The sequence below is a fragment of the Ricinus communis genome, chromosome 5 (assembly GCF_019578655.1).
Source record: "Ricinus communis isolate WT05 ecotype wild-type chromosome 5, ASM1957865v1, whole genome shotgun sequence".
Classification (NCBI taxonomy): domain Eukaryota; kingdom Viridiplantae; phylum Streptophyta; class Magnoliopsida; order Malpighiales; family Euphorbiaceae; genus Ricinus; species Ricinus communis.
This window is the reverse complement of record NC_063260.1, coordinates 20,258,973-20,269,844: the sequence shown is the minus strand read 5'-3', so window position 1 is coordinate 20,269,844 and position 10,872 is coordinate 20,258,973. Positions and strand designations below refer to the sequence as shown.

The 10,872-nt window shown below is 32.2% G+C and overlaps 1 protein-coding gene across 1 annotated transcript; it reads right to left on the bottom strand.

Moving 5' to 3' along the window:
- Nucleotides 1-3,489: 3,489 nt before the first annotated feature.
- Nucleotides 3,490-5,233, bottom strand: LOC8260311 (phospholipase A1-Igamma1, chloroplastic). The gene has a single exon (XM_002531008.3). It carries the CDS (start codon nt 5,193-5,195, stop codon nt 3,630-3,632), a length of 1,566 nt encoding a protein of 521 aa, XP_002531054.2. The 5' UTR covers nt 5,196-5,233; the 3' UTR covers nt 3,490-3,629.
- Between the last annotated feature and the right edge of the window lie 5,639 nt (nt 5,234-10,872).

Genomic DNA, 10,872 nt, shown 5'->3' with positions numbered 1-10,872 from the left:
TTCATGACTTAAAGAAACTGACAGAAATAGAAAAACAAAACCCTTAGCATATATGTGATCAAAGATCACAGATTCTATCCATCCAAAAACCTGGTTGAATCCAAAGGGTTGAACTAGGATGAGCATCATCTGCATCCCCTGAGGAGTGGCTTAACTGGATCATCCCACAAATTGGAAACAACCCTCACATTCCAAAAGCAGCAATTGAATTGTCCAAAATATATATGCAATTAGGCTTACATCCTTTTGATGAAATAGAGAAAGATGAACTACCATTTCTCAAGAACAAAGTTTGGTTTCCCAAGTTGCTGGATTTTTATTGATGTTCTGTTGTAGGATTTTAGTCTACTGGTCCATGCAAGTGCGGCGATGTCCGCCCTCTAATCCACTGGTGCTCTTTGGATATTTGTCGGTTGATGGATATGGGTAAGAGGGAAGAAGAGCTACTGGAGTTTTGGTGGAGCATAGGTCGCAGTCGTTGTTGATTCGGCTCCACCATGCATGATGGTCAGGCCATTGATTGTGGGTCAGGCATCTATACCATTTCTAAGATCCTTTTATGTTTGTGATTCATTAAAGAAAAGCTTGTGCTTTTTGTTGTTGAGACTCAAGGACTGGAGATACAGCTGTAGAAATGTGTGTTCTCTGGCTTCAACTGTCATCGAATCTCTTGGGAAAACATATGGAACTTCTTCGGTGATAAAGTTTTGTAGCCAGAGACTAGTTAGCTTTATTTCAAGGATGGAGGATAATCTAAGACAAACAGAAAGAAAATAACAAGAGAAATAGTTTTAATTGTGTTTAATAAAAAATTTTAAAAGGGGGAGAAAATTAAAGATATTCTTTTTTATCAGTTAAAATTAATTATACTCTAATTAAAAGAGTCATTATTTAGTGTCATCATGAACATAAATCAATTTTGACTGTTAGATTTATTTTTTTAATTTTAGCCGTTCAAACAAGCCAAAAAGATTTCAATATATTTTTAGAATATTAATAAATAAATATAAAATATTAATATTGAAAAAATATTTATTTTTCATATATTATCATTAATAAAATTTAACATTTATATTTTAAAATATTATTAATTAATAAAACTAATTCAAGTTAATTATAAAAGTAATGAATACTTTTTTTCACTGACTTTATTCATTTTTCTTATTTTAAAAGTTGACTAGCGTATTTTTAATATAGAATTTTTTTCATGTCTTATTACTCAAAGCTTACTTCACACTTTATCAAATACTTCAAATTAATTGTTTAGTATATTTGTTATATATATTTAACAAATTGATATGATATATATTTGACAATAATTGATATTAAAATATATTAATTAATTATTGTCTCATTATCATTAAATATATTTTTTGACCTTAAATTAACATAATTATTATAGGCATACAAATTTTCTGCAAAGAATTTAAAATAAATTTCCCATATGGAAACACAAATGTGCAAAAATAGATTAAGTTTAAATTTGAATTAAATTTTAGAATTTAATATGTTAAAATATAATAAAAGCTATATTTTTAAAAAAAATTATATTATTCGTTAACCATCAATCTTTAATCACAAATTATTAGTAAAGACTAAATTAAATTAAATTAAATTAATAATATTGAATCAAATTATCTAAGAATTTTAAATTTAATAAAATAGATCATATATTCTCTTATCTTATTCTAACTCATATTTGTGTTAGACTAGTTTTATATCTTGAAATTAAATGTGATATAAATTGTCTAAAATTTTGACATTTAGAAAAAGGAATGATTTGTTTAAAACTATATATTAACAACAAATAGATGATAAGTGATTTAGTTAAATTTATTGAAGATATTCATATTTATATTTTTTTTGTACATACTAATCTTTTGAATAGTAATAAGTAATATTTAAATAAGCATTTATCTTGTAAACCCAAAAATAGTCAATAAAAATATTACTAGAGTAATAATAGGACATATATAATATTAAACTATTAATACATATTTAGTGCTAAAATTATATTAAATAATAATCTTAGGAAAATGATTGATATTCATTGAATCAGTGTGATATTAAATTTTATGTAAATATTTTGATTTATTTGAAATATTATCCAATATAATATTAGATAATATTTTATAAAAAAATTTTAGGAAAAAGATTAAAAAACTTTATTAGTGGTATATCTATTAGTAAAATTAAAAAATATATATTAAGAAAGAAATTTGGTTTGGCAACAAGATTTTGATTACAGGATACAAATTGACAAAAATTAATTGGATTTCTTAAAATAAATTTATAATAAAATAAAAAGAACAAAAAATTAGTAAAGATTAAACACTTATATATTTTAACAAAATTAGATAAAAATATTTAAATATTTAAATTTAGTTTAAATTAAATAGATAAATTCTATTATATATATAGGACTTATCCATATTTTTAATTTTAATTACATGTTAACCTGTTTGACTTATTATTAGAGGTAAAATTATTGTGGCACCGATATTATAAGGCATAGAATCAATTGCCCAGTTAAAAATATAAAAAGTTTCACCTCATACAAAAACTAAAATCTAATTGAATATTCCTTTTTATCTCTATTATTGTAATAAAAAGAATTTAAAGTTAATTAATTTCACTCTCTTTCTCTTAATAATTATTTTTATGGAACCAAATAATTAATTTTTTCTTTAGTTTTTCTTAGTTTCCATATTTATCCTTAGTTTATATTAATTTTATTGTTCAAAACTGAATAAATTTTCTAAAATTGCTCTCAATGAAATGTTTTAAATATTTCAGTATAAAAATAAATGGATATATATTTATGCACATTTTAAATTTGAAGAAACATTATGTTTGAGAATATATTGGAAATATAAAACTGAATCTTAAGTAATGATTAATCTTTTAAATAAATGGTTATTTAATATTTAGCATAAAGTTTTTTTGGAGTTATCTTATTAAGTAAATTTGTTGTAAAACCTTTTATGGTTGTCTAAAGGTAAGGAGTGGCCGCTGTAAATGGCGGAATGCATATTTAATAATTAAATTTTGATAATGTAGTTATTCTAATATTTTAACTTTTAATTTAATTTATTATTTAAATTTTATCTTTTAACTTCACACTTTAAATTTTTGAATTATTTAACATGCACTTGAATTTATTTTTTAATAATATTTAAATATTTATGAGTAGTACATATGAATATATTAAATGAAAATATATGTGAAAAAATATTTAAATATAAAAAAGTAAATTAAAATATCTATTAAATTATATAAAATATTAAAAAATTAAAATAATACTCGTCTCCAAATATGCATTTGCCCAAATATTACCTAAAAGTTCATTCAGGTTGGCGTCCATTTGATTGCTGTTATCCTGATGGCCCAGAAGTTCTTGACTCGCACCTAATCCAATCGCCTAGTGAATAAAAAATAAAAATCTTGGCGTTGATAATCCAAACTAAAATAAAAACACTTGGAACTGAATTTTGTACAATAATTTAATGAAATCAATCTCAATTACTATTATGAGGAAAAAGCTCAATCAAATTAAGGACCTTTACATTCAACCCAAAAAAAAAATGAAGGAGATGGAGAATTTATCCATTCCATGGGACACATATGAACTAAAATGAAAGATCATGCCTGGATATTTCAGAACTGAATGGAGAAGGAATGTCTTCAGCCACTCTACTTGGCTTAACCCATCTACCATATTTGTTCAACACAAGTCCTTTATGTGGCAACTGGTACCAAAATTCTGGTATTTTTAGCTCCTCTATCAGCATATTAGTACTCTTATTCACCAATGCCAAATCTCTCCTAGCATTCCATCTATAGTTCAATTTCTTGCCTAAAAATCCATCCAAAAGATGAAGGTATACTTCTAAATTATGAGACCCAGACATGTCTGACTCCTGCTTCAAGTAAGGTGAGATGAACATATCAAGCTTCAATTGGGTTCCTACATGCCTATAAACCCAGTTTAATTTATGAGTGATTTTGCTAAGCTTGTTAAGAATTTTGTTCACTATAATCCCAGGAAGTTTTGGGACTATATCTTGCTTAATAACCACGCGAAGAGTCTTTACCCCGAGCTCATTAAGCTTCTCTTTAAATGCAAGGTTTCCAACTCTTGGTGCGCCAAAAGAAATGACACTAATGAAAACATTGGGAATTGAAGTTGCAGCCTCATATGCGTTGAGAAGTGCTAATGCACCTCCTAGGCTATGACCTGTAAGTGTTAAGCTAACCTCTTCACCATTTTCTCTGTAAAGATTGACTAGCTTTTTCAATTCTTTCATAACTTGCTCAGATGCACTTAACTTATTATACCTCGTTTCCTCACTTTTAGATTTGTATATGCTAAGGAACCCTTCTTGTACCTTAACATGATTTTTCTTATGATCTTGATCTTCCTCAAAATACTCAAGATCTGTCCTCAGGTCATTATACCATTCTGTCGGTGCCACTGTGCCCCGCCACGCCACCATTATGTCTCGCCGCCCAATTCTTTGTGATTCCTGATCATTGGTCACCGCGACAAATCCCATCCAATTTGAATCTTTGCTCCATGTAGTATGCGTCCTAGCAAACCATTCAGGCACATCAACATGGGACATGGCATAAATGTACTTGGTCGCTCTGTAGCCATGTTTTGTAAGGCCTAGTTCCTCAAAGATCTTGTGCCGGTTATACAAGCAGCTCCCACAGTACTCGGATAATGGATCGAAATCGAAGGCATCATAAGTTGCTTCGACGAATTCTCCGTACTTGACAACTTCTCGTCGTAGCCAAGGATGGAGAGGGTCAAGAAGGTTCTCCCAATTGCGAGAACCATGAATTTCTTGCCATCTTGAGGATATGTTCTCTTTGGGAGATAATGTAGGAGTCATTTGATCTCCTCGGTCGATAAAATCCAAGGCCGTACGGGGCACGAGAAGATGTGCTAGTGTTTTGTGGGGATGACAATCACCATTCTTCTTTGTTTTCGTTGCTAGTTCCTGATGGAGTTTAAAGGTGGAAAGCTGTTTCATGTTGCCTGTACAGCTTAAACGAAGACGATGCTTGCTTGTAAAAGCCTTCTTGATAGCTCGCCATGTGACAGTAAGCTTCAACTTCCATATCCTTCTAGCTTTTCTGGACATGGTTTTCTTTGTCGCGACAGGTTGTCTTAATGGTGACATCTCCATGGTGGATTTTAACTTCAGAAATATGTATAGAATATGGAAATGGAAGTAAAGAAGGTCGTGTTTATAAAGTAGCAAGTAGAGAGCGTGATTGACTTGTAAATTCAAGCACGATGGCTTACGCTCTTTCTCGGAAACGAGTGACCCTCAAGATTAGACCACCAAATAAACATACGGACACAGTTGATCATTGGCTTCTTCTCCGTAAATGTTTCATTCGTAGGGAGAGTGGTAAGTCATGGGTACGGAACCGGAAATAGCAGCAGAAAGTTGGACCGGTACGACATTTGAGGATTTATTTATTTAAAGAAAGACCGGGCAAATTTGACCCAAATATTCTCATTTTAGACCGATGGCGACTTTTCCAACTATTTTTCTTTTTATTTTTATCAGAACTTTCCAACTAATTAGGCACGAATTAGCAGCCACCATTTGTATGTAATGTAAATGTATATATATATATGGCTTTAATCTTGTAGTTAGTTAATTAAATTAATTAATTAGTTAATTAACTTCTAGATGAGCATCCTAAAGAAATTTCAATATGCAAGGCTTTAGAAAGTTTTAATTAGGATGTCTCTGAGTCCCTTTTTCTTTTCTTCTTTTTGGTTGGTGTTATGTTATGCCTGCATATTAGATTTGTGCCTTCCAGATAAAATGCATTAATATAATTCAAACAAAAGTAAAAGTATGAGAATTGAATAGAATAAAAAAAAAATTTAGAAGGTGAATAAAATAAAATTAAGAATTCAAAGACTTAATGATATATTTTACTAAATATATGTGTATCTTTTTATAACTATAAAATAATAATGATGCATTTCTTTCTATAGCTATAAACGAAGAAATTATGAATAAGACTAGTCAACTCTTGGATTGAGAAAGTCTCAAATTAAAAGGTATTTAAATGGGATAGTCAGAAGAAGAGACAGATTCACAGGGTTGGCCATCTCATTAATTAAAGAAAGATTAGCAAAAATATAATGCATTGGTTCTAAAACTGATGTAAATAAGATTCAAGAGGCTATAATTTATATAAATTGCACAACTGCTCTTGGTTTTCTTGATTTCGAGTGATGTGAGAGCGAATCAATGCAATTTCTTAAGAAAGAAGCAAAATGTGTTAGGTGGCAAAGTGAGTGTGCAACTCCGCAAATGTTTATAATACTAAAGCTTTGTTCTCTGTTTTTTCTTTCATAATCTATATAGATTCAGTTGATATGCCATAGAATTTTGTCTTTATTTATTTCTTTATTTTTCTTTGTTGTATCCTTTTTGTTGGAGTTGGGAACTTATGGTACTGTGGATTAGTTTTGCGACCAAGTTGTTTTTCCTCAGTTTTTGGTAAACGACCATAACTTCTCAACACAAGCCACTGTTTCATGGATCCAAATCTTCGGCTTAATGCTATTTGCCAATCTTAATAGTCCACCACTTGTGTTGTGTTGGACAAACACAGGCCTCTCCGGCATAAGCAGCATTACTATGTTATGTTCTTTTGCTCACATCGCATAATGGCTTCAGTAGATCAACAGTTGTTGTTTCAGTTGTCCCTACAGTAGCACAAAGATGAAACCAGCTTTGACATTCAGAACAAATAATGAATCTGGAGATAGAGCAAACGATGCTGACATACTTGTCTCAATGGCGCGAAAATTCTCAGGATGGATTCCAGCAATTCTCTCCTTTCCTACATGGCTTATAGCTTTTTATCTCTAGCAGCAACGAGAGTGCATAAATGGCTTCACACGTAGTACATTGTATAACACCGCCATCATTTCCTGAGAAGAGGAACTCGGTAATCTTAAGCATTTCTCCGAGCCAATCCTTTAGAATGTTTTCTAGCTCAGTTGCAGCTGGTGATGATATCCAGTATTCTGATAATGGTTAGCAATAAAATATACAATCATGTGCCCTGCCTTCTGAGTTTCCTCGGAGTCTAAAGGATTCACTGGTTCATTGTTGCATAAAGATTTTTCTTCAAATGATTCTAGGCAGGACTCTCGAGGCTGCTCAAACTCATTTGAAATGGAAAGGATAGAGAATTTGAGAGGGTTAGAGGTTGATTGAGGCTTGTTGTTGGTGCATTTATATAATGAAATTGTGCAAGTTGCATGTAGAAATTAAAGTCCAGCTTCGTACATTACGCAGCTTATTAATCTAGCATCATTAGGGGAGACTAAAATGTACATAATAATTCTATTACCATTATACATATACAACTTATAGAAAAAAATTATAATTTTTTTATTTAAGAATTATATTCATTAAAATTAGTGAATTTATGATACGAACTTTAGAAGTGATAAACCGAATAGAATATAATATAACATAAAAAAAATTTAAAGAAATAGTGATTACACCTAATTAATTCCATTATTTTCAAAATAAAAAATTTGTTGTTCGAAAATAATAAATATGTTTTTTTTTTTAAAAAAACAACACTTTGTATTAACTATGTTACAAGGACAGATATTAATGCAGCGAACTAAAATTTCTCATTTTTAAATAACAGATAATCAAATAATTATAGCTGCCAAGTGGCAGTAGATAAAAGCAATAGCTATCTTGGTAGAGCAACTTGTGTATTTCAATATTTTTGAGATAAAATAATCTATGGTTCAAAAGCAACCGTTGGAACCACCATAGAGATATATACACTACCAGACCTGCTGAAGATATATAACCCTTAGGACATCAACAATTCTATAAGATAGATTTGTAATGTCAGAACACTTTCAATTTCAAGAAAAATAATAATAAACCCGAATGATAGATTTTTAATTCGGTGTTATATGACAATTTATTTTACCTATAATAGTAGATATAAAATAATAATATTTTTGTATTCATTTAATTGATAATTACACTAATGGGTTAATTATGAAAGAACTTGAACCTTTACTACTTAATGCAATTGGGTGTATTCTTTTAAAATTACCAAACTAGACCATATTTGTAAAAATAAGTCCAATGTTGACCCATTACCTATCTTCACTAAAAATTGAATAAGGTGACTAAAAATTGAATAAGGTGATAAATGATGGACAACTAACTTTCTTTAACCCAATTCAACTCTTCATCCACACAATCAATAGAGACATGATCAGAGCCAGAGGAGAGAGCAGTGAAGAAAAAAGATACTAAAATCCCTAAATCTCATATGTGTTTAAAGAATTTTATAAATAATAATAATAATAATAAAAGAAATATATGTGTTTAATACGTTAATACTCACATTAATACACGATAAGTTACATGGAATTCACATAAGCAAATGTGATATCTTCACATACATAGTCACAACTCCAATAAGAGAATATCAGCCAAAGACATACCTAATAATTCACTCCACTCACATACAATAATTCACTCCACTACTCCACTCACATGCCTAATAGGACAACATACAATAATTCACTCATATGCCTAATAATACACTCTTCTTACTAAAGCAACAATGACAACTCCACTCTCAAAGCAATAATTCACTTAAAGTAATAGGAGTGGCCGACAACTTCACATGCTTAGAAAATATGATCATATTGATCATCATCCATTGGCTGGAAATCTTGCATGAGAGCTTCTTGCTGTGCCCTGGTTAAGGTAGGATCATCCAGTGGGGTCGGAAGATCAGAGAAACAGAAATGTTCAATGGATTGTCCAGTTGATTGATGTCCATTGAATGTGCATACTAATGGTGTTGAGACATTAGCCATCCTTGATTCATTTATGTATTACAGGGCCTGTTTTAGGTCTTCTGTGATTACTGGCGAAGTAAGATGTAGAGAACTATTAAGTGTTCTCTAATGGTAACAGATATTCTGGGTTGCATATGTGCTTTCTGTCAGTCGGAGATAGGGCCTGTGTAATATGAAAATAGCATGGTATTCCGAAGCTTTGAAAATGTTGTCTGAGAATAACCGACGCTCATGGATAAGTTTAAGGAGATCTCATGTCCATTGATATGGAGTTTTGAACCAGGTAAGGAATCTCCATGGATATGACCCCGAGTTTGCTTCATTGTTGAAGAAGTGTAAAAGATTCATAATGGGCACTTCTATAGCATGATGACAGACTGTAGATAGGCACCATAGGAACCATAACTCACTTTCATGCTTTGGATGTTCAGGAGATAAGTGATAAATCAGACACCAGGGGTGGTCTGGAAAGAAGAAGTTGGGTTGTATTGGGAGTGAGAAGTTTGTTGAAAAGTTGCCAGATAATGGAACATCATGTTCCGGGCAAAGTCAGTGACTTGTTTGGTTGTGAGGTTGTTGGGAAGATCTGGTGGTGAAGGAGGTTGCAGGTTGGTTCTGGAAGATGAAGAAGCTATAAAAATTATGGGAAGATTTATGGTAGAGGTGAGAAGGACTATAGGCTGATTTTAAGGTTTGGAAAGTATGGATAAGAAATCCGGTATTAGATTTCTTGTCCCTTTTATATGCTCAACTGTAAAGTCATACCTGCTGAACCATGATTTGAGCCGTAAGAGCTGAGGCTTAGGTAAGACCTTCTAGTTGGATTCAAGGATCTTTGGGAAGGAGGAGTTATCCATCCGAACCAGAAAATGCTGTCCAATCAAGAAGAATTCAAACTTCTTTATCCCGTTTTTTACCGCCAAGATTTCCTTGTAGATCGTGTGATAGTGCTTTTCTGAGGAGGAAAACTGACCCGATGCATAACCACATAATTGTTCCTTGTCGTGGAGCTTTTCTAGGAGGATGGCCCCCCATGCATAATCAGATGCATCAGTTTGAAGAATAAGTTCTCCTGTGGACGGGATTGTGAGAGGTGGTGGATTGTGGGCCAGCTCTTTTAACTTTCTGACAGCTGTTGTTTGTTTCGCTCCCCACGGAGGAGGGTCCTTCTTGAGCATCTTTGAGAGGTGGCACGTGTAACTAGACAGGTGTGGAATGGCCTCTCAAACATAGTTCAGGATTCCAAGGAACTGTTGAATTTGTTTCACTGAAAGATTTTCTTCTAGGAAGTGATGAAGTTCCTTCGTCAGATGGGGACCATATGTGTATTGGCCATTCTTGAAATGCATACCGAGAAATTCAATTTCTCGTTGGCCAATAGTGCTCTTCTTTTCTGACAGCATGATGCCATATTTCTGAATAATGGTGAGAAACTGTTGTAACAGTTGATGGTGTTCCTCTACTGTCTCCGAGAATAGGAGAATATCATCGATATAGATCAAAGAAGAGTAAAGGATAGGCCCAAAAATCTTAATCATGGTCTTCTGGAATTGAGATGGGGCCGTCTTGAGCCCAAAGGGCATAACAGTCCACTGGTATTGGGCATTAGGGATACAAAATACAGTCTTGTATCTCTCTGTGGGCTGGATACCGAGTTGCCAAAAACCCGCCTTTAGGTCAAATTTGGAATAGTATTGGGCCTTTTGGATATGGACTTTGAGATTTGAGATCCGAGGAAGAGGAAATTTGTTGTCTTGAAGGAAATGGTTTAAGGGCTTGTAGTCTATGACAAGCCTCTTTTTTTCCCGAATCTTTTCAGACCTTTTTTCCACATAAAAGGCTTGGCAAGCCCATTGTGAAGTAGTAGGTTCAATTAGGCCTTGTTGTAACAGTGTCAAGCATTCTGATTGGGCAAGGGCTAGGTCTGTGGGTGATATTCCCATGTGTGTGGTTTTAGTAGGGTTAATGTCTTCATTAAG

Excerpts from the sequence above, each read along its gene's own strand:
- LOC8260311 (XM_002531008.3), bottom strand. The coding sequence starts at position 5,195 with ATGGAGATGTCACCATTAAGACAACCTGTCGCGACAAAGAAAACCATG.